Consider the following 24,391-nt stretch of genomic DNA (forward strand, 5'->3'; position numbering starts at 1 on the left):
CCTGTACTACATCTGCAGTCTCTGACCATCTCCTGTATCATATTATTATACACGATTTATATTGCGCCAACATATTACACAGTGCTTTACAATGTATAGGGGGGGGGGGGACAACACAATTACAGTACAAAATACAAAAGGTACAGAAGGGCCCTACTCATAGATCTTACATTCTAAAGGGAGGGGGTGGTGGTACAAAAGGTAATAGATGCAGGGAATGATTTGATGGCGGTGGCTCAGGGACAGTTGTTAGGTGGGTGTGGGATAGGCTTCCCTTAATAAATGAGTTTTCAGGGATTTCCTAAAGGTGGACAGGGTAGGGGCTGATCGGATCTGATAGAGGTGCACCTCATGTAAATTTTGCTAATATTATTAGCAGTGTGTTATATAATAAAAATGCATACGTTTTATTTAAAATATAAAAATACTTTTTTATATAAAAATATGTTTTAAAACCAGTCATTTTCGGTATCGGTTTTTGGCCTAGTGTATATTTCATTTTTGGTATCAGTTTAGGCACCAAAAAACCCATTTGCAAACCAATCAATATACACTTTTTGCACTTTTGTTTACCAAAAGTATGTAGAATATATATTGGCCTAAACTGATGAAGACATATCTTTTTTTTAAAACATTTTTGGCTATATTTATTAGATCAAAAAGTTTTTGTCGCTTTTTTGGTTTATAGCGCAAAAAATAAAAACCACAGAGGTGATCAAATAGCACCAAAAGAATTCTCAATCTCTATTTGTGGAAAAAAAAAAGGACACAAATTTAGTTTGTGTACAGCATCGCACGACCGCATTATTGTCAGCTAAAATGGCACAGTGCCGAATCACGCAAAATGGACTGGTCATTAAGGGGGTAAAATATTCCGGGGCTGAAGTGGTTAATGTAAATAATTGTTTTGGAAATAAAAAAAAAGAATCACAGGCGCTCACGTTCGGGAAGCTCCTTGTGTATGATAATATGAGGGCTGTAGAAGGGACTATAGAGGTGTCATGTCACATTCGGCGACCCATCACATTTTGCTACCCGCTGGAGTGCGCATGTGCGACGCCACCATATGCGTTCCAATACAGAGCCCCTCGCAGGCTCGCCGCGCTTTGGGCACAGCCTCACTTCTTTTCAGCATAATTATAATTTAACTCTATGTCCACTTGGATAATGGGGCTTGAACCTGGACTCAGGGGTGTGGCCACAAAATTCAGCGCAATTGCAGATCGCCAGTGTTGGAACGCATATGGCGGCGTCGCGCATGCGCAGTCCAGCAGGTAGCCAAATGTGACAAAACAGTGGCAGATGAATGTTTTTGGACACCTATCCGGGACTTGGCTTTGTACACAGACAGCTCTCGGTATTCCCCACTAGATGACATGTGATTTATCCTATGAATGTTGTGCTGAAGCAATGGACATGATATCCGATGTGGATAGGAGAGCCAGGTAAACATGTCCTCACTCTTCTCACTGCCCAGTTCAGACATGTACCGCTCAGCCAACCAGTGCTGAGAGGTAATGTTCCGTCCAACCAATCACAGAACAGAACAGCCAAATCCCTGCTTCACGTCACTAGTTGCCGGTGTTCTGGCAGATAGTGTCCTGCCATCGTATAGTGTCCGCCCCGTACTGCGCATGGACACTATCCGATGGGGGACCGTATATGATAGGACAACTGGCCTAGACTTCGGCAAATCTAGTAAACGAGTCAGGAACTGCGCATGCGCAGAACGGAGCCTCAGAACCGGGGAGGAGCTGCAGTCAGCACTTCCTGAAGACCATCGTTTCAGCCCCGGTGTGTGGGGGAGGGGTTGAGGTACTGCAAATCCCAGTATTGTATGGGAGACTGACTGAAGGCGCGGTGCATGCTGGGAGATTTCTTAACCTGGAACACTGTGGGGGTTTTCTTGCAGTGCTGTCATCCTTCTCAGGTGGGCAGTGCTGGGACTTGTAGTTCTACCATAGAGTGTCACACCCCTTCTGGAGGTGGGAGTTTTTATACCTCCAAGTGTTCTAATGACATCCTTTGTGTTTGTCAGTGTCCACACTGGGGAGATTCTGATATTAGAGACACAAATGACAAATAAAACCCATACTCTTCTCCCTTGCAGAATGAAATCTACAGAAATGTTTGGCTGGAGCACTTCAGTGTAAATGTGGCCTTCTGCTGAGTTGCTGCACAACCGATGAAAGGCGAAATCAGGCTTGCAGTGGGAGTGGTTGCAGGAAATGAAGGCGGGAGGGATGGGGAGGTCCTTAGAGTTAAAGGGACTGCTCTGGGCGGACATCACAAGCATTCTGATAGTCTGATTGTACAATCTTCTTTAGATCAATCAATAATTATGTCATTTCTAGGGACTGTCTTATTTAATACAAGCTTAATGGGGATATTAAGGCAGGCTCTGGTTTTGGTAATTCTGGAGAAGCCTGTACAACCAGATTGTAAGGTGTGTTGTAGGCACAAGGAGAGGGTTGATCAATTTGTGTGTGATTGCACTATTGGAATGTAAGGTGGATGGCCATCTTAGGCTTGTCATACTTAATACAATTTTCCTTTTAGCTTTACCAAAAGCCATATAATAGAAGATCAAACCGAAACACGTTTCCTTTTGTTTGCAATCGGGCAACACTTACGTACTACATAAAGGAAATTGAATAAGAAAATTGCATAATGTATGGCCAGCTTTAATGCAGATCCCTTTATCTTTGTTGCATGGAGTAATCCTCATTTATCAGGATGTAATTACCTATTCTGTCCTGACCGTCATGTCTTGGTTTTCAGGGTCTCCTGTTGATGTCGACCACTCTGCGATGGCGGTGACCGAGAATGTGTCCAGCTGCTCTCTGAGCGCCATGTGGGACTGGTCACACCTGTCACTGTCAGGGACGCCGCCAACTGTGTGTCTGTTAGATGCCGCAGCTGACCTGCTGGTGCTGGAAAGGAACTTTGCTGGAGCGTTGGCGCTGTGTGAGAGGGGTCTGCAGATCTTATCAGCGGGTGGCGGAGACACAAAGTGAGTGTGTGCAGCAGAGATCTGTCGGGTTGTGTCATAAGTAAGAAAGAGCTCAGGCGTTTTCGCAAGTCCACGTGCCGGCGCCCGCCAGGAAGCTGACACTGCAGCACTAATCAAAGGTGGTGAGACATTTCCCAATCTGTGCAGCCGTGGAACACGCCTGAGCTCATCCTTAGTCATAAGTAAGGATAAGCTCCGGCGTGTTTGCCCATGCCCACGTGCAGAGCCTGCCAGGAAGTCAGCACTGTGCTGCGCTAATCACAGGCAGTGAGATATTTCCTGATCTCTGCAGCCGTGCATCGGGACAATGTCTCTGCCTGTGATTAGCGCATCGCTGCACCGACTTCCTGGCGGGCTCTGCAAGTGGGATGTGCGAACACGCCGGAGCTCATCCTTACTTATGACTAAGGATGAGCTTAGGCATGTTCCATGACTGCACAGATCGGGAAATGGCTCACCACCTTTGATTAGCGCAGTGCCGACTTCCTGGCGGGCTCTGCATGTGGGCTGTGCGAACACGCCTCAGCTCAACCTTAGTCATGAGTCTATGAAAAGCAAACTCCACCAACTCTTTGACCCAGAAACGCAAACCCTGCCAACTCCCAGACGCAGAAACACAAGCTCCACCCACCTCTTGACCCAGGAAACACAAGCCCTGCCCATTTCTTGACCCAGGAAACACAAACCACACCCACTTCCTGACCCAGAAACAAAAATCCTGACCTAGACACACAGATAACACCAACTTCCTGACCCAAAAACACAAACTCCCTGGTGCAGAAACACAAACTCCACCCACTACCTGACCCTGAAACACAAACCCAGCCCACTTCTGGACACAGGAAACACAAGCCACGCCCACTTCCAAAACCCAGGAAACACATCCCCACTGGACCCTGGAAAAAAGCCCCGCCCATCTCCGAACCCAGGAAACTCAAACCATGCCACTTCCTGACCCAGAAAAACAAACCCCACCCCAAACAGATATTTTTGCTTTTAGGTGTGCATTAAACCCCACCCACATAACAAATGAATCATGGGCTGTACCTAAGAACATCTGAGATAAGTAAAGGCGAAGGATATTGGGAATCAATTATGTTTTTCAGGACAGATGAAAATATCTTTCATTTCAATTGTATTTTATTTTAAAACAAATCCATTGTATTTTCAGCATTTAAAAAATATTTACAATGTATTTATTACAGGTACTTCTATAGTGCCATCAGTTTACACTCTACATATAGCTTGAAATGTGTCTTCATATTATATTGCCTCAATCCCCACCACAGCAGAAATCAGTCTTGGGGATGGTGGACGGTTTCTGTGCTGTGAGGCAATCTGTTTGTATTGCATTGTGCAGAGCTGTCAGTTCAAAATTTTTTGGAAACTGGGATCCAAAGAAGAAAGTGTTTAGGTAGTATACATGGTATACACGCTCACAGGCCAAAGTAGCAGGCAGGTGGCACGGGGATCTGTAGTGGTCATAAGTAGTGTCACCCTCCTGGCTTTGCAGTGCAACTAGATCACAGAATTGGCTGAACAGAATCACTAAAATTACAGCAGTTAGTGTAAATTTTAGCTGTAGATTAACCACTTGCTTACTGGGCACTTAAACCCCCCTCAGTCCCAGAGCAATTTTCAGCTTTCAGCGCTGATGCACTTTGAATGACAATTGCGCGGGCATACAACACTGTACCCAAATAAAATTTTTATCATTTTTTTCCCACAAATAGAGCTTTCTTTTGGTGGTATTTAATTACAGCTGGGGGTTTTATTTTTTGCTAAACAAACAAAAAAAGATGCAAAAAAAAAAAAAAAATCATGTTTAAAAGTTTGTTATAAAATTTTGCAAACGGGTCATTTTTCACCTTCATTGAAGTGCGCTGATGAGGCGGCACTGATAGGCTGCACTGATGGGCTGCACTGGTGGGCACTGATGGGCTGCATTGGTGGGCACTGATGGGCTGCATTGGTGGGCACTGATGGGCTGCATTGGTGGGCACTGGTGGGCTGCATTGGTGGGCACTGGTGGGCTGCATTGGTGGGCACTGATGGGCTGCATTGGTGGGCACTGATAGGCTGCACTGGTGGGCACTGATAGGCATAGTTAAGGCAGCACAAATAGGCACAGATAAGGCAGCACCGATGGGCACAGATAAGGCGGCACTGATGGGCACATAAGATGGCACGGATGGGTGGCACGGATGGGTGGCACAGATGGGCACTGATAGGTACCACTGATAGATGGGACTGATGGGCACTGATAGGTGGCTCTGATAGGTGGCACTGATGGGCGGCACTGCTGGGCACTGGTAGATGACACTGATGGGCACGGATATGTGGCACGGGTGCAGCACCTTTGTTAAGGCAGATTGTGGGCACTGCTGGGTGGCACTGTGGGCACTGCTGGGTGGCACTGGGCACTGCTGGGTGGCACTGTGGGCACTGCTGGGTGGCACTTACTTTTTTTTATTGTTGCACTGGCAGGGGGCAGGTGGACACTGACAGGGTTGCAGGTGGGCACTAGCAGTGCTGGCCATGATCGGGACTGATGTCCCGATCACGGCCGCCGGTGATCGGCTTTTTTTTTTTCTCCTCGCGCTGACAGCGTGAGGAGGAATAATAGCCGATTACCGGCTCCGTTATATCACATGATCAGCTGTCATTGGTTGACAGCTGATCACGTGATAAGGGGTCGGGATCGACCCCTTGCACGGATCGGTGATCAGGCGAGTCTCGTAGACTCGCCGATCACAGAGCGCGCCGCGCGCCCCTCAGGGGGCGCGCAGGCCGCTCGTGCATGGGACTACGTCAATAGACGTAGTCCCGGAAAAGGAGATCCGCGCTGTAGCCGTCAATTGACTATAGCGCGGATCTCAAGTGGTTAAAGGATAAGTTCACATTTTAACAAAAAATAATAAATGCAAATTTTTTTGCAGGTAAAAAAAAAAAAGTGCATTTACTATTTTTTTTTTTTTTTTGGAGCCTGGAAAGAATTGCACTAGTGAAAAGCAGATCGCAGATGCCATGCAGATCTCCTTCAGACTGTCAGTGTAAAGATGGCCCATACACCATACAATTTTCTTATTCCATTTTCTTTAGATTTACCTTCAACTATGTAGTAGAAGGGCCTGCCCGATTCCATACAAATTGAGTGTTTAGGTTTGACCTCATATTTTAGGGTTTTGGTAAATCTAAAGGAAAATTGCACAATGTATGGCGAGCCTAAGCTGTCTGCCTGTATATCATATGGCCAGGCAGATACAAACTGACAGGAAGACTTAATTAAAGGGGTTGTATAGGTTTGATTATTTTTTTATTTATTTTTTAATAACAAACATGTTATACTTACCTACACTGTGCAGTTTGTTTTGCACAGAGTGGCCCCGACCCTGCTGTTCTGGGGTCCCACGGCGGCTGTCTCAGCTCCTCCCCGCTAAAGCTAACCCCTCTCTTGGAAGCTCTTTCCTGAGGGGGTTAGCTTGCAGGCGCGCTCCCGTGTCATACACTTGGCGTCCATAGACGCCAAGTGTATGACTTGGTCCTGCAATGCATCCTTAATGCATCTTGCAATACATCCTTAATGCATCCTATGAATGCATAGGATGCATTAAGGTGAAAAAACACAAACCTTTACAACACCTTTAACTACCACAGCTCTCAACAGCGCTGTGGTAGTTTATTGAGAACTACAAACCAATGTCTGCAAAGGCTGTCGGTAGTTGTAGAACATTCACTCTACGAACACTGAATAAATGATGTGAGCAGAGACCCGCACGGCCGTGTTTTTCTTTAGATGAAATGCGTGGACCAGTACATTTGTAACATGTTACACCTATGTTCAGGGTGTAACATGTTACAAAAGGTGAACTTATCCTTTAAGTTGTTTTACAAGAGTTCCAATTTAACTGATAATATCAGTGCATGTGACATGCCTATGGATTTTATTTGGTGGAACCCAGATTAGATTTCTACTTGCAGTGCTTAGTGCTAACTAATCCTCAGTCAATAGTGGCTTACAGATCATTGTGGGCTGGTAGCTATCCCTGCATTATTATTCCTCTTTCTGCTTTATCATTAAAAAGCTCTGAGCTCCAGTCAGTGACTTTGCCAAAGCTGAGATGATTTCACCAGGCAGCTGCAGACAGGAGGGAGCATTTCTTCAGTCTCCTCTCTCCCTTTGATGAGACTGCAACATTGTAACTTTGTAGAAAGTCACAAGGGGAGATGCTGCAGCAGGGGCTGCTATGTTTCAGACAGAATTACATAGGCACCAACATTTCCATGACTGTGTCATATCCATCTGACCAGGAAAAAGATGGTGACCATGGATGATGCCCAAAACAAAGATGGCTCCTTCCTCCTGTAGAGAAAAGAAGATGAAGGCATGGGGGGGGGTTTGTTGCGTGACTGTGATCTCTGCGAGAAGCAATAAATACCTGGATGTGTTACATTTACACAACAGGAAAACCAGAGGGATGTCAGACTATACCGGCCAGAAAAGGAGCATGCATCAACTAAAAAAAATAAATAAAAATGTTTTATTAACGTATCACAATGTTAAAAAGACCAAAGATATGGTGTCTTTGCGCCTATCTAATTTTAAAATAAAACAAAAATTGTATATGGGAATGCATTGCATGAGATTAAATAACAGGAAAAATCAAGAGTACTATTATGATCAGTTAATGCTGTTAACTTTACACATTACTCATGAAAATTCTATTTGATTACAAGTCTACTTTATAGGATTTTTCTGGATTTTTCCCACCCTAAATTGATTCAGGACCAGTAAATCTCTCCTTCCTGAGGCAGCCATGGTGAATGCTTTATGCACAACATTCTAGTTGTTAACAGAGCTCAACTTTCCAGTATTTACTATTGTGTTCTCATTGGCACACTGACTACAGATAATACAATCTGAATCAATCTCTTTTAGATCAATCGAAAATTGTGAAATAAGGCCCTGCCTGATTTAATTTAAACTCAATAGTTTGGGGAGATTGTCATATGACAGAAGATTATGCAGATCATAGACGGTTTTTGGTAAAAAAAAATGCATAATTCACAGTGAGCCTCTGGTGAGTGAGATGAAAGAACTGATCAATTGTTTCTCCCTTCAGGAATGGACAAGTGAAGGCCTCGCTGTGTGTGATCGGGATTCAGGCCCTGGCTGAGATGGAGCAATGGAGGGAGGTCCTGCCCTGGCTCTTTCAGTATTACCAGAGCGCACAGGAGATGCCACACAACATCATGGAGCTGTGGTAATGGTCATCTGACCCAAGAAATTCTCCATACAGTGGCCAGTGGCCACCCTTCTGCTAGTGTGGACAACCACTGACACAAAGAGATACGTTCTAAAAAATATCAGCAAAAATTTCAGGATGCATCTCTTTTATCCAACTCCTTTCCCCCTCTCTGCTGTCATCACATGTACTGCCTCTATTACCTGCAAATGCTTTGTATTACACAGTAGGAGCAGATAGTCTACAAGTGACATGTCATTGAGTAAATACAGTCTATTAGGGTACTATTTCATTCATATGTAGATGGAAAGTGTAATCTTTTATCACATAAGATATGTATACACATACACTTAAAAGTTCAAAAATAGAATTACTGGGTTGGGAAAAGGATCACCTCCTCCTAAAAAGGACTTGTAAATGCAATCAGGTGTAGCTAATCACCTTCTCAATGGCACAAACAGCCATTCGACTTTCAACTGTAGTCATTTTGATTAGCTCAGCATAAAGAGCTTTCCTGAAGAATTTCAGTCCCTGGTAGTGCAGCTGAAGCAAACCATCAACTATGGGTGGCAAGGCATTGTCAAAAGATCTCTGGGATAAAGTTTTGGACAGGAACAGGTCAGGAGATACATTCTTTTTTAGTTTTTGTTTTGGAGCAGGGAAGAGTAAAGGATAATATCCCCTTTCCAAATAAATTAATGCACATATTTTTGCTATTTTTTTTTTTTTACTGCAGCCTGCAGAGCATTGCACCCAAGGTCAGCGGTTCACAGGTGCAATGTCAGGCTCCTGCACAGTCTTCCTCTAGCTTTGTGTTCATATCCCTGTACAGACTTTCAGTTACAAAGCTAGAGGAAGAATGAATGAACTGTAATTGAGCCGAGCATCCCACTCAGACTACAAGTACGCCTGCCCCAGTGGATGATGGTACTTGTAGTTTTTCATTCACAGTGTAACATGTAACATGCTCCTAAAGGTGAACTTATCCTTTAAAATTTCTGTCATGTTTTTAAAGCAGTAGTAAACCGTCACAGAAATAAAAACATTGGGCCCCTGCAGAATAATGTAATAACATGCTAGAATGCATCACATTCTAGCACATTGTGACAGACTTGCCTGCACATGGAGCCCTCCAGTGCGGTGCTGTCACAGCTCCCCAGCGTTTCCATCTTTACCCGATCTTCCATCTGAGTTTGCGGGCTCCAGCTGTATGAATGTCGGGGGCCACAATGATGTCACTCCCACACATGCGTGCGGGAGCTCCTGCCCTGGAATGGAACTCTGAAGGTATGGCACAGGTGACGTCACTGGCTGCATCCCATGTGAATATTTCCCAAACCGTCCAAGTTTAGAAGATATTCACTGTACCTACAAGTAAGCTCTATTTATTACAGGCTTACTGTAGGTACAAGTTAACAGGTGGACTTTACTTTCACTTTAATCCTGTCTGTGACCCCCATAAGGGGGATGTTTCCTTACTTCCTGTTCCAGGGACACCCATACAATCAATGAGGGGTGTGGATGTTACAGCTGCAGGAAGACACAGGCAGCAATCTAAACATTATAACCTATCCCCACTCCAGCAAGGCCTTGTGCACATGGATGTTCAGCAGCTCTGTGTGCTGAAGCATAAAATACCCAGCGCTTTGCTGCACCCTGTGAGCTGCATGTGCTGTGTGCAGCAGCCAATACAAGTGAATGGCTGTACATGGTTGTACTTGTGTAAACATAGATTGCTTCTGCATCAGTGCTTACTTGTGCATGCACATATGGCATTTCTCCCCATATGTGCCACTTTTGCGTTTTAGGAAGAAATTCTGTATACACACCTGTAAGTAAGCACCCACATCAGCATTCACTTGTATTGGTGGCTGCATATGGCTTGTTCGGCTCTCTGGGCAAAGGAAAGAGCAAAGGATTTTATACTTCGGCACACAGAAGCTACTAACGTCCATATGCATGAGACCTAAAGACATCCGGGCTCTGCGCTTAAATTAAGAACAAGTTGGTAGGGGATCCCTATTTTCAGCTCTATCCTAACAATCCTCTTCAGGCTTTTCCAGCAGTCCTGATAATAGATTGGGGCTCAGACCTCACAAAGCCCAGGGCTTAAATCTGAACTTCAGCCAGATCTAAAAGACACAATTGTATGCAGCTCTGTATTCATAAATACATCACATCTTAAGCTACGATGAAATCATATAGCTGATGACAAGTCCACTTTAAAAGCAGATTTTTTAAAAAAAATGAACTTCCTATGGTGGTCTGTGGTGAGTAATTAGTGATGGAGCTGAGAGTTTTCTGATGCCAATTCTCCTCTAGGGATTGCTTCTGTGTGATATCCACTTACAACTGAACATTCTGTTTCTCTGCAGCCTCCTCCTGTACAGCAGTGTGAAGCAGCCCCATGTCATGCTAGATCTGAGCCGTGATTGGTTGAAAGATCCTAAGAATCAGCTCCTGCCAGGGTACCAAAAAGTGTCAGAGCTCCATCTGCTGCGTATTTTGCTCCCCCTTGGTCACTTGTCAGAGGCTGAGGAGCTGGCACAGGACCCCAGTGCATTCACCACGCAGCAACAGGAAGTGGTCCTCACAGCCGTGGCTGAAGAGAGGAGGCGTCTAAAGCAGGCAGGGGAAGAAGCTGAGAGCGAGATTCCGGGGGAGCCACACTGTCCTTCAGGTATGAGCATCTCTTCCAAGTGACAGAACTCCTCCTATATCTGACTGTCTGAGGGAAGCAGTCAATCAAATTTTCCTTTCAATCCTTTGTAATTGGTCAGGGGGGGGGGGGGGGGGGGGGGGTTATTGGATAACACAGACTGTCATCTAGAACTTTTGGCAGCCCACCTATCTCCGTGCTGGCTATACACTTGCCAATTTCTGAAGCTCTCCTCCAACTTTCAGTCAAATAGAAGTCTGCAGAGGTTGAAAGCATTTGGTTATACCTGTTCGATAAGTGTGTGTGGGGGGGGGGGGGGACCTGTTGATCCTGCCAGAAATCCTTTGAGTTGATCATTTTCTATACCGTACTCTATTAGTTACATTTTTTCCCAGCTTTTCTTGGTGACTACAGAACACCTTTATGTTACGGAGACTAGGAGAGTGGACAATGGTTCTTAGCCGTAGATACAGGGGAAAAATAAGAAAATTGATGCAGCTACCAGGTCTGCTAAGCTGCAATATATTAAATTTTTTTTGTTTTGTTTTTTACATTTTTGTTCTCGGGTTTAGATACACTGTAACCATTTACTTTTTTTAACCCCTTCCCACCTGTGCTTTTATCGTGGTAAGACATCATATAGCTCCCTTCCAGGATTGCGCCTCACGCGAGCCCCACAGGCGGCACTCCGGCACGATCTGTCACCCGCTGTGTCCACTGGACACAGACGATGACAGATCACTGTATCAGCTCGCTGCCAGTATCATGTGATTGCTATGGCCAATCACAGCAAATCACATGACAATTGCATAAAAAGCCATTCATTGTGTACAATTGTCATGTGATTTGCTGTGATGAGCCCTGTGATTGGTCACAGTGATCACATGGTACAGACGAGGCCAATCTCAGCTAATCAGAATAGTAAACATTAAATTGATGGTTTTCATTCAGAAAAAATGGTTCATTTTAACTGTAAAATTCTCAGTTATAAGCAATCATGGTGTGTTACAATTTTTTTTTTAAAAAATCCTGATCACCTTCCCAGAGTAGTACAGTGTTACTATAGTTTTTTTATTTTTATTTTTTTACATACTGTCACCAATCGATCTGTCCCTGATTACCGCCTCACTTGTTATATGATGACCTTGTACTGCATTGGTGACAGGATGTAAAACATTTTAAACACAATTTTTTTTTTATTTCTTTATCTTCAAAAAAATTATGACAAAAAATTACAACTTCAAAATACTTGCCATGCCTCTTACTAAATAACTTGGACTGTCTACTTTCCAAAAAGGCATAATTTGTACTGTCCTGGCATTTTCGGGGCTCAAGAAATGAGATAGGCCGTCATTACATCAGGGTTGATCAATTTTCACATATTTGTACCATAGTTTGTGGAATCTATAACTTTCCTACAGATTAAAAAATATACATGGATTTGGGTTATTTTCACCAGTGAAATGTAGCAGAATACATTTTGGCCTAAATTTATGAAGAAAGATTATTTATTTGCAAAATGTTATAACAGAAAGGAAAAGAAATGTGTTTTTAATGTTAAAAAGTCTTAATTCCTTTAGTCAGCAAAAAAACCACCAAAAACCCAGTAGTGATTAAATACCACCGAAAGAAAGCACCATTTGTGTGAAAAAAATAAATAAAAATATCATATCGGTACGGAGTTGCATGACCGCACAATTGTCATTCAAAGTGTGACTGAAAGCTGAAATTTGGCCTGGGCAGGAAGGGGGTAAAAGTGTTTAGTATTGAAGTGGTTAATACACTTAAATCATTTACTGGTTTTGATCGATCAGATGATCAAAGCTGGTTTGGAAATTGATGCAATTCATTTTTCTGTAAAAATAAAAATGCCAGGAGAGTACAAATGATCCCTTTATGTAAAGTAGACACCCCAAGATGACATGCTGGTATTGCGGTGATTAAAGCGGTAATAAACCCGAAAGCAAAATTGTAATATATTGCGGCTTACCAATCATTATATATGGTGGCTGCATTTGTTTTCTTTCTTTAGGCTTTTCCACCCTCCGTTTTTACCGGATGATCTGGCCAGTAACACATCTACTCTATTAGCCCTTGTACACACGGTCGGACATTTCGACAACCAAATCCGTCGGATTTTGTCTGAAACTATTGCATTCACACAGTCGGACAAAGTTGTCAGAAAATCCGATCGTACTTAGCGTGATGACGTTATTTCGTTACGACGGGTCTACGTTCAGGCTAGTAGCCAATAGCTTTGGTCTAGGAATTTGATCTGAGCATGCGTGGCACTTTGTCCGATCGGAATTCTCTACACCTGATGGGACAAAGTCCGATCGGAGCATGTTGTCAGAAAATTTTATAGACAAGTTGGAAAACTTGGTCCGTCGGATACTCCGATGGAAACAGTCCGATGGAGACCACACACTGTCGGATTATCCGACAACACGGTCCTATCGGACATTGTCCATCGGAATATCCGACCGTGTGTACAAGGGCTAAGAGTGCCCCCATTCTGGATGAAGGAGCAATAGAAACACCTTTGGTCAGCAGCATTGTCAGTCTGGGGGAGGGTAATGTTAGATGCACTAGCAGATTTAGATACACTAACAAATTGAAGCCAAACTCCAGCTAACACTAGGGCTACTTTCACACTGAGACGCTTTACAGGCGATACAGCGCTAACAATAATGCCTGTCTCTCCAGTGTGAAAGCCCGAGTGCTTAAAAAAATTCCTGCAAGCAGCATCTTTGCAGTGCTGTAGGAGCGTATATACACCGCTCCTAAAGCGTCGCTGCCCATTGAAATCAATGGGGCGGCGCTGGCAAAACGCTGCTTTTAACCTTTTTTCGGCCGCTAGCGTGGGATTAAAGTGCCCCGCTAGTGGTCGAATAGCGCCGCTAAAACAACGGTAAACAGCGCCGTTTTACTGCCGACGCCGGCCGCCCCAGTGTGAAAGAAGCCTTATTAAGTAGTTACAGCAACTGTTTTTTTCCACTTGGCATACATGTTTTAAATAAATAAAAGCTAATCATTGTAAGCACCCCTATCAGTGCTGAATGATTTGTCTCAACCCTCTCTCTCTACCTGCTACATCTGCAGGACAGCGTGTTCTGTTAAAAAACAATAGACTTTTTGGAAAGGAAAGAAAGCCTAAAATAGAAAACAATTACAGCCATCACATCTAAGAATTTGTAAGCTGCAATAAAATGAATATTTGATTTTGGGTTTAAAGCAGTATTAAATCCAAAAACAAAAATGTAACATATTGCAGCTTACCAACCCTTGGATATGGTGGCTGCATCAGGTTTCCTTTCGCAAGCATTTCACTTGGTGATCTGGCCAGTAACACATCACTTGGATCACAGTGCCCCAACTCTGGATGAATGAGCACAGGGGGCACCTTTGGACAGCAGAATTGTTGGTCTTGGGGGAGGGGAGTGTTAGACGTATTAGCAGATTTAAATACACTAATATTTTGAAGCCAAACTCCAGCTAATATTTTATAAGCAGTTACATCAAACCATTTTTGTTTGGTTTTTGGGATAAAGGTTTTACATAAAGTTGATAATTGGAAGCATCCCCGCTAGTGTTAGATGGTTTGTCTCATCTCTGTAACTGATACATTCTGCCGGAGAGCTTGTTCTTTTGAAAAACAACAGACTTGCTGGCTGGATCGACCAGATGAAAATAGAAGAAAGCCTAAAAAAGAAAACAAATGCAGTCATCACATCTAAGAATTGCTAAGCTGCAAATATAATAAATGTTTGGGTTTAATACCTCTTTAATTCTCTCATAGAGCTAGGTCGGGGTCTCCAAACTAGGACCCTCCAGTTGTTCAGAAACTACAATTCCCACCATGTCTAGTCATGTCTGTGAATGTCAGAGTTTTACAATGCCTCATGGGATGTGTAGTTCTGCAACGGCTGAAGGGCCGTAGTTAGTAGATCCCTGATCTAAGTAATGGTGCACTAAATACAGCACCTAAAGGTCATACACAGAGGGGGAGAATGTGTGGAAGAGGTTAATATATAGATCACATACAGTGGGAGTTACAAAAACAACATTTTGCCCTTGGGACTTTAATGCAACAGATCACATTTCATAGTTTCACATACGGTGGTAGGATGAAGATTAGGGGATTCATGTGCAGATATACAGGATAATGGAGATGAAGGGTTAATTTACAGATCATATTGTGTTGTGATCAGGAGCTAAAGAATTGCTACCTCCTAAAAGGAAGGGGTGTAAACACCACACTGCTTACATCTGTGATCACTATGATTGGTTTCACTGTGACGGGAGTATAATACACACGGTGGAGATTATTAAACTGAATACGTTCCTTCCTGGCTGAAATCACCAAAGGCAACAGCGATTCACTAACCTGGGACCAAGATTCCTCCGTAAGAGATGGAATATCAGATTGCCGTTGAACATGCAGATGAACTTTAATGGCATCCCAGTCTTAGTCCGTAGGGTTCAATATCGAGTTGGCCCACCCTTTGCAGCTATAACAGCTTCAACTCTTCTGGGAAGGCTGTCCACAAGGTTTAGGAGTGTGTCTATGGGAATGTTTGACAGATATTCTAGAAGCGCATTTGTGAGGTCAATCAAGTTCCTCCACCCCAAACTCGCTCATCCACACTATACTGCCAAAAGAATTGGGCCACCCCTCCAAATCATTTGGTGGATTGGGGTGGATTATGGTGTGGGGCTGTTTTTCATGGGTTGGGCTTGGTTCCAGTGAAGGGAACTCTTAAGGTGTCAGCATACCAGGACATTTTGGATAATTTCATGCTCCCAACTTTGTAGGAACAGTTTAGGGATGACCTCTTCCTGTTCCAACATGACTGCTCACCATTGCACAAAGCAAGGTCCATAAAGGCATAGATGAGTGAGTTTGGCGTGGAGGAACTTGACTGGCCTGCACAGAGTCCTGACCTCAATCCAACAGAACACCTTTGGGATGAATTAGAATAAAAGACTGGGAGCCAGGCCTTCTTGTCCACATCGGTGCCTGACCTCCAAAAATGCACTTCTGGAAGAATGGTCAAAAATTCCCATAAACACCTAAACATTGTGGACAGCCTTCCCAGAAGAGTTGAAGCTGTTATAGCTGCAAAGGATGGGCCAATGCAATATTGAACCCTACGGACTAAGACTGGGATGCCATTAAAGTTAATGTGCATGTAAAGGCAGGTGTCCCAATACTTTTGGCAATATAGTGTATATTGGAGGTCCAAAAGTGGTTAATTAATTACGTTATTTAATTACGTCATTTTAGTGTGGAAACCTTCTATTTTCCCCCATTCGGCCTGTGTTGCTTAGGGTTTCTTTGTTTCGGTCCTATTGAGATCTCTGCAGGCAGAAGCCAGTCACATACTTCACCCAAGCGTGTTTGAATATTGCAAGAATTAGATACAAGACACAGTGTTAATAGACAAAGCCTGCCTACATAAGCCCTTGGGTGTTAGTTTGGATCATTAAATTGCAGATGATAATGTGTTTCCTATTGCTCTCTCTGTTTTGCAGCGCCAGGACGTTTGCAGGCAAGGCGGGAGCATGTGGTGCGGTGCCTCTATGGAGCACTGAGCGTGGTGGTGACATGGGTTCGCAGGATTCCATTACAGCGTGTCCTGGTGGCTCTTCTTCTGATGTCCGTCATCCTGCTGCGACTGGATCCAGGTCAGGACAGCTGTAGATGCATACTGTGTGAAGAAGGGATGAAATAACTTGCAGATATTACAGATAATCTAAAAACTCCAGACTGAAAATAATAGTGAATCAACAATCCTACATAAAGAATTGAACAAAGTCAAAGTTTGTTATAATAAAGTACATTGTCATTTAGGAGGTTTTTTTCACAGGACCTCTTGGCATGACTTCAGCCTCTTCTCACATGATCCTGTGCTGAACCTTCCCCTTTTGCCCAGTGTGTGTGTGGGTAAGGCTGAAGTGGGCTCAAAGGGAGGGTGGGGCTCCAACCAGGAAACACACTAGCGGCATTTTCACTGGTTCAGACTTTAAAAGGCCAACAGCAGCTGGGAAAATGTAGCTTCCCCTAGAAGAAAGACTCCAGAATGAAAATTAGAGAGCTGAAATTCTCTATAAAATTCAATACAATACGGTGTTCTGTACAGAATGACCCCCCAACAAATGTCTTTTCCTGTTTGTGCGATTTGGCTTTCTGATTTTCCCTTAAATCTGCAGTAAGATACAAGTTGGATTTCGGGCATCCCCTGCAACAAAAATATAATTTTGGTGAGATTCTCCCAAAGGGAAACCACGTCTAAAGGGATGCCGACCCAGCCACTTTTGTCATTAGAACCCTGCAAGTACAGCAGCTGATTGAGTATAAAATCACTCCTATTAGATTCCCTCTGCACATACAGTAGACACAAACAAACAGCCATTTCTTCAGAATAACAAAATGCAGGAATCTGCAACAAAATTTGTTAATGTAATGTACATAGATCACTCAGACGGGAATTTATTTATTTTTTCAACAAAAGTGGAGTTACTCCTTAGGCGCGTTCGCATGGTTCACGTGCAGAGCCCTTCAGGAAGTCGGCGCAGCTCTGCGCTAATCACAGGCCGACTTGCTGCTGCAGAGATCGGGCAATGTCTCATTGCCTGTGATTAGCGCAGAGTTGCGCCACCTTCCTGGTGGGCTCTGCACGTGTTCCATGCGAACATGCCTGAGCTCATCCTTATTGTTCAGTAGTACCAAGCCCTGTTGAAGGGGAGCCCTTGAATCCCAAAACACACATGCTTTTATGATCTAAGTCTTGAATAAAACGAAATGTGGACTTTATACTCTTTGGGGTCAGCAACCTTTAGACCACGATCTACCAGTAGATTGCAGCCAGGTGACTAGTAGATTGTGGTCTGGGCTTGCTGACCTTCTATTCCAGAGCATCAAACAGAGTGCAGTGCAGAGGGACTACTTGTAAAGTTGGCGCTGAAGTAGCCACATAAGCCGATGCCTCCTCTGTAGTGCTGGCTCCTGTCCCATGTGGGGTGATACCAACTGCACACCACCTTTTATGCCAGCTAGCAGTCTCCAGCAGCAGGAAGGAAGAGATCTTCAGGTCAGTGTGAAGCAATACACTAGACATAATAGTATAGGGCTGCTTTCACACTGATGTCCTGCGGTTTACACACACTGTGGGTGTAGTTCAGTGTACCTGCAGCTTTCCTGTGGGTTTGCTGTACCGTAGACTTCTTTTTATATCCTCTGGGTTTGGTGTGCTTTATGAATGCAGGCGTTTTGGTACATTTTCAGAAAATGCACTACACCTGCAGGATATAATAGAAGTCAATGGCAACTGTGCTGCACCTGCGGTATAGGTAAACTGCAGCACATCAGTATGAAAGCAGCCTTCTAAGGGCCTCAGAACAGTAAGGTAAAGTAACAGTTCATTTACATTTGCAGTTTGGGGGGGTGGTGAAACCCCATAGTTGTGTTTTTACCACCCCCACCCCAACCGCACTACCTTTTTCTGCAGTGGCCAAGGAGGTACACATGTCACAGCCACAGCAGGAATTATGTGCCCTGTTGTGGTTGGTGGGTGTAGCACATGCCAAGCATGACACATTCAAGTGAATGAGGCCTCTCTGCAAGTGCCCTGCAACCTTGTGCAGTACAGCAAACAAGGGTTTAAAGCAGGCAGTGTTGTGTTTCTTTCTCACCACCTGCTTTAATCCCTTGGACCCCGCAAAGCATGCAGTTGCGGGGGGGGGGGAGCTTGCAGAGTGCCTCTATTTACTTGAATGGGTCATGATTGGCAGATGGTAGCACCCACCAAAGGCAACAGGGGGCTAAATTCCTGCTGCAGAATGTTTACACCTTTGGCTGCTCCCTCAGCTGTTAAAGAGGGTAGGGATTGGGGGCGGTAAAACCGCGAATCAACCACAGGTTTTTACCACCCTCCAACTTTATGTGTGAATGAGCCTTAAGGGTGCTGCTACCAAATGCAACTAAGGGCTCATTCACAAACGGAGCAGACTCTGCTGCTCTCTGAAAAGCAATTCAAGTGTGTTGGGTAGGTAGTGAGTAAATCACCACCTGATTTAAACCTATAGTTTCCATGCAATGTACGTGATTGCCACATGGTAGTATGGCAATTACAGGTTTAAAGCAGGTATGAGGAGGCGACACTGGGCAACACTGTGCCCCGGTGATCTTTGACTTCCCCCATGTTCTTCAGGTAGACCTCGACCTCGTTAAAGTTGCCTACCCCTGTTATACGATCTGCTTTTTTTCACTTTCCTCCTTTCACACCCAGGCCCTAATTTGATTTCAGCAATTAGATTCTTTGCTTTATGCCAGTATATAACTTGTTTTACTTGTTTTCCTTTCAGCATCTCCATTGTCCCAGGGTCCTATCGCTCATTTGCTTCTCCTGCTGCGACAGATTGCTGCTAACATCTTTAAGAATACATCGCCAAGTCAGCCGTGAGCAGCTGTAAAGAAATTTCTGTGCAAAAGTGGTAATTCAGTTGTACATGGAGTATTGTGGGCTGAGATACAGCTGGATTCTTATATCTTCTGGGAACTGCAGAACTGAGACCTCCCATCCATAATTCGCGGTTCTGTTCCTGCCCACCTGGGAGGTTTGGGTATCCCTGTCCAACTTTGTGCATCCCTCCTCTGACATTCTCCATAATATAAACATTTTTAGAACTACCAGCAGGCATGGTGTGATACAGAAATGTGAGTTTTGGGTGGACTGTTTGTCAGCCAGATTTCCCCATGTTGTCTTGGTTGCTATGGGCAGCACCCTTTGCATTCAGATGTGGCCAGCCAAATATCCTTTTCAGACCCACCACAGCTACGGACTGTTCTATGAAGATAATTCCTGCAATAATTGATCAAATCAAATGTAATGAAGTTCTAAAATTATGTGATTGCGTCCATGAATGTCATTTTGTTGTTTACGTGTCAATAAAGTTTTTTTGAATGAGAACAACATTCTCGTTCTGTAAGTCTGCTGAGACCTGAATCCAGCCCCAGCGTGGCCTGGCCATTTTTTATTCTGGATCCGGAAATGTTGATAGCAACCCATAGGATTCTAGCTGGTTTATTTGAATGCAGTCACTGTAGGGAACAACATTATGTTCAATCTGCTGCACCAGGACTTTCTACCAGCAATATGACACTGTCTGAGGACTAGGCAATGACAATCATTATTGTTCCTTCCTAAGTGCCAGTAGCACCACCATGCTTTCCCAACCCCCTCTCTATAGCAAATGTAAATGCCCAGCTAAGCCAGGCTTAAGTATTTTGGCTCCTGACACACTGCTTGAGGCTTTTGCACTCTACAAGAGGTTCCATTCATACGAGCAGCATAAAGTGTTTTAGCTCAGAAAACAAAAAACATCCTCCTGCCCCCCACCCCCACCACCAGTGCAGGCTCCAAGGGGTTAACCCAGTGCTTCTCTGCTCCATCTGCCAGTTGTGGTCTAGAAATAGCAGCTTATTACAGCCTGTCATATGTTCTCTTCGCTCCAGCCCCCACCTCCCTTTTCTGTATTCCCACTGTGCATGCTGTGTAATTATCCAGTTTAAAACCAAAATACACACATCAACAAGAGCCAGTGTACTGTTTTTGTCTGTAGGGATATCCGAATCACAGACCTCCAGGTACTACAAGGCCCAGCGTGCCCTGACAACAATTAGGGAAAGGGGGATGTCTGGTTTTAGCGACCGGCCGCTGTGATGTCTCTAATGAGTGCCCCTACCTGAATGCAAAATGAAGATGAGATCAACTAAACTTAATACTCAGAGGCAAATAAAGTTGATGTAAAGCTAATCACTAAAATCTTAATGTTTCAAAAGTCAGTTTTTCAAAAATCTGCATCCTTTTTTTATTTTTTATTTTTTTAGAATAATCCCTTAAGTGTCGGCCCTTGTGTATGGCAGCCAGTCTAACAGAAGCTGGCCGAAAAGGTCTGCCGGCCGGCTCCCTGTCAGTGCTCTCAGCCAATGGCTGACCAGAGTGTTCGGACGGGGGGGGGGGGGGGGGGGTGTCAGAACAGCAGGGGAGATAGCTGTACTAACATATTAGATTGTTAGTACAGCGGCTCTGACCTGAGATGTCAGTTTTTTCATACTAGTGGTGTGTACTAGGCTTTAGGCTGGGGTGGGGGGTGGAATGCCTGATCAGGTGACCACAGTGATTGGCTGTCACAGTGGTCACATGTCCTAGAGCCTATCTCACCCCCTCCTGATCAGTACTAAAGACTCTGAGCTGTCTATGTCATCTCGGTCACTGTGCGGGAACCTGTTTGGAACACATGAAATTCAGGACATCACACTGCGGGTGTCAATACAAAGTTAATGACACCCCCAGATCGGTTCACAGATCACAGTGAGAACTGTGAACTCACACAGGAATCAGATCGCATGGGTGTTTTCCAATTCCAGTATGGGAAAAAAAAATTCCTGCAAATCCACTGCGGGTTCAGCCATAAAACTGTATAGCTGAACTCGCATTGCGCAGACATGGCATGCGATCGGCAACACAGTGCAGGTGGGAATCGCATGCGATGTCTGTGTTCTCACAAGTGTGAACCCAGGCTCAATGTGATGCTCCTGCAAACTCTTCCTCCAGCTCTCTGCCCATACATCTCTACGGACTGTCAGATATAGAGCTGGAAAAAGTGTCATTGGACTACAAGTGTGCTGATTACCATGAAGTCCATCTTTGCAGTGGCAGACAAAATTGTAGTTCATTCATTCACAGATCCCTGTGAATGAATGACTCAGCTGTGTGGGTGGAGGTTGCGTTTGCACCATGTTACGACCCTACATAAAGATGTAACATGGTGCAGAAGGTGAACTTGGCATGTAATTGGGCAGAGGCTGTGTGGGACCAGATTTGCATTGCGCTGTGTTTCTTTGTATGCAGCATGTCTTATTAAGGTGTGCTTGAACTGCAGCTGTTTTTTGTCAAATCCTGTTTTCCATTTTTTTTTTTTATGTACCCTCCTGCATTCAAATGGGAAATGCGGCATTTGACAAGAACACCCATTGACACAAACCTAATTACCCAGTTAGGGTTCTCCTGTAAGGGGGAGTTAAGATCACAATGTACAATTACATAAATGGTCAATATATCAAACTTGATGGAAAGACGCACCCCACAAAAGACAAGTAGGCACATTTACACCTCTAGAAAATAGGTTTAAAGGGTTACTAAACCCACAACAGTAAAATAAGTCTGTATATGCAGTAAAGCATGCTTATTTTACTCACTGTGGAACCTAAGGGGTTAATCTTGCATATTGTGTAAAAAGGCTGTTTGATTCTGTCTTCTCTGATCCTCCCCTTCTTCCACAGTTCCCAGTCTATCTCTTCGGGGGCACTCTGCACCTGCTCAGTTTGGTGTGTATTGATAGAGTTTCTTTTTCTTGGGAGGTCATGATCATCACTGGGTTTATCGGCACTGTCCAGACAGAGGGTCAAGAGTCTTGCTGCCTCATAGGACAGTCAGAGTAGAATGAAAACTCCTCCTACAAGATTAACCAGTGCTCAGCTGGACACTGATAGAAGTCACAAGACCGCTATATACTGCTGATGAGAAAAGGTATTTAGCAGTTTATATTTAGTATAATTGGGCTACTTTTCATGCTGAGACGCTTTACAGGAGCTATAGCGCTAAAACTAGCACCTGTAAAACGCCTCTCCTGTCACTCCAGTGTCAGAGCCCGAGGGCTTTCACACTGGAGCGGTGTGCTGGCAGAGCGCTGAAATATGTCCTGCAAGCAGCATCTTTGAGGTATACACCACTCCTAAAGCGCCCCTGCCCATTGAAATCAATGGGCAGCACTACTTTGCCGGCACTTTTAACCCTTTTTCAGTTGCTAGCAGGGGTTAAAAGCGCCCTGCTAGCGGCCGAAAAGCGCTGCTAAAATGCCAGTAAAGCGCACAACACCCCCAGCCCCCCAGTGTGAAAGTGTTCTAATTGCATTTCCATGTTCTGTGTACTGTGGTTCACCAGATATAGTGAACGCAGGGTCCTGGGTTTAGTAACACTTTACCTCAACACATAGGCTTATTTACATAAGAGCTTTGGGACAGCTGTGGTGGGACATTAACGTGTACGTTTTTCTGGTGCAGAGGCTGACTGGCTCAATGTTCTCTGTATTGCACTGTGAATGAATATGAATATGTCAGAGCTAAATAAATGTACACTACTAGTGTGTAACTGTGGTGGAACATTAGAGTGTAAGCTCCTTTGGTGCAGAGGCTGATGTGAATAAAAGTGTTCACTTTATAGCTCTGTTGTATATTTCAGAGCCATCTAAATATATATTAATAATAGTCTGTGACTGTAGTAGGATATTAGAGTGTTCACTATATAGCACTGTAGTATATGTCAGAGCCATATTAGTGTGTGTAATATATATATATATATATATGTATGTATATATATATATAAAATATTCGTCTGTGACTGTGGTGGGATATTAGAGTGTAAGCGCCTTTGTTGCAAAGGCTGATGTGAATAAGTGTTCATTATATAGTACTGTAGTATATGTCAGAGCCATATTCATATATAATATTAGTCTGTGACTGTGGTGGGATATTAGAGTGTAAGCTCCTTTGGTGCACATGGTTTGGTGCTCTCTCTATAGCGCAGTGGAATATGTTGCATAAATACAGGAAATAAGTAAAATATGTAGTTAGAGATGGACCTATGTACTAGTTTGTATGTCACGTTATCCCTTTCCTGTTATTGGTGGCTGTTTATAGAGCTGAAATTAGACCCCGTCTACCCCCTCTGTGTGTCTGTGCAGCAAACGGCCCGGAGAAGAGACCCTTCCAGACCCATCATCATGTGGGGGATAAGAACAAAATCTGTACGTTGTGTCTGGGTTGGGGGTGACGGGGACGATAGTTGGGGAGGGGTGTCAAGTTTTGGATAATGGGAAAGAGACTTCTCTGTGTGCATTTTAGTATTTATTACCGTAAGGCCCTGCTAAAAGAAAAACCATATCATTTTATTTTGGTCTTGGATTTATTTTTTATTTTTGTAATTGCTGAGGACCTGATGAGTAAATCCACAAAACAACTGTGGAAATCAAAATCGGTATAGTTTGTTTTTTTATATTTTTAGTGCAATTTAGAAACTGCAAGGTCAATCTGATTGGTTGTTGCTGGCATTGTAAACTTTCTGGATCAAACTTGAATGAAAATTTGTATCGCTGTTGATGTTATTGCTATAGATTTCCTGTGTTTTTAGTGCAATCATTTAATACAACAAATGGTAGAAGCTTTCAATGCGGTTTTGACCATATTCTGGTAGTCGATCAGCTTTGTAGGTGGTAGATTGATTTGTTTATGGCAATTACTTGTAATTGTATGTGCAATTTCTGGTGGATGCAAGATGGGTGTATGACCAACTTAATCCTGGCTCTAAAAAAAGGTAATCATCTGTTAACTGCATATACTTTGAAGTAACA

At 43.9% G+C, this 24,391-nt stretch overlaps 2 protein-coding genes across 4 annotated transcripts in view; both read left to right on the top strand.

The window, feature by feature from the left end:
- Positions 1-1,502: 1,502 nt before the first annotated feature.
- Positions 1,503-19,893, top strand: PEX26 (peroxisomal biogenesis factor 26). Of its 3 annotated transcripts, none has more exons than XM_077468821.1 (6): positions 1,503-1,794; positions 2,782-3,013; positions 8,137-8,277; positions 10,635-10,939; positions 16,454-16,606; positions 19,286-19,893. In XM_077468821.1, the coding sequence occupies exons 1-6, from the start codon at positions 1,518-1,520 to the stop codon at positions 19,381-19,383; spliced, it is 1,206 nt and encodes a 401-aa protein (XP_077324947.1). In that variant the 5' UTR covers positions 1,503-1,517; the 3' UTR covers positions 19,384-19,893. The 3 variants fall into 3 exon arrangements, with proteins under 3 accessions (XP_077324947.1, XP_077324949.1, XP_077324948.1); XM_077468823.1 differs by having other exon boundaries at positions 1,667-1,815; XM_077468822.1 differs by having other exon boundaries at positions 1,764-1,930.
- Positions 19,894-23,602: 3,709 nt separating this feature from the next.
- Positions 23,603-24,391, top strand: part of TUBA8 (tubulin alpha 8) — a 36,045-nt gene continuing 35,256 nt past the window's right edge. The window contains exon 1 of the mRNA XM_077468820.1: positions 23,603-23,788. Within this exon, the coding sequence (XP_077324946.1) occupies positions 23,618-23,788 (171 nt within the window). The 5' untranslated portion in view covers positions 23,603-23,617. The remainder of the gene's footprint in view (positions 23,789-24,391) is intronic.

This window comes from Lithobates pipiens, unplaced genomic scaffold (assembly GCF_037356315.1).
Source record: "Lithobates pipiens isolate NorthernLeopardFrog02 unplaced genomic scaffold, aLitPip1_a1.2 Scaffold_8, whole genome shotgun sequence".
Classification (NCBI taxonomy): Eukaryota; Metazoa; Chordata; class Amphibia; order Anura; family Ranidae; genus Lithobates; species Lithobates pipiens.

What these genes read in the sequence shown, in the direction of transcription:
- PEX26 (XM_077468821.1), top strand. Translation starts at nt 1,518, where the DNA reads ATGTTCCGTCCAACCAATCACAGAACAGAACAGCCAAATCCCTGCTTC. An exon ending in CACAACATCATGGAGCTGTG is followed by an intron (nt 8,278 to 10,634) that starts GTAATGGTCATC and finishes GTTTCTCTGCAG; the next exon opens with CCTCCTCCTGTACAGCAGTG. An exon ending in CCTGCTGCGACTGGATCCAG is followed by an intron (nt 16,607 to 19,285) that starts GTCAGGACAGCT and finishes TTTTCCTTTCAG; the next exon opens with CATCTCCATTGTCCCAGGGT.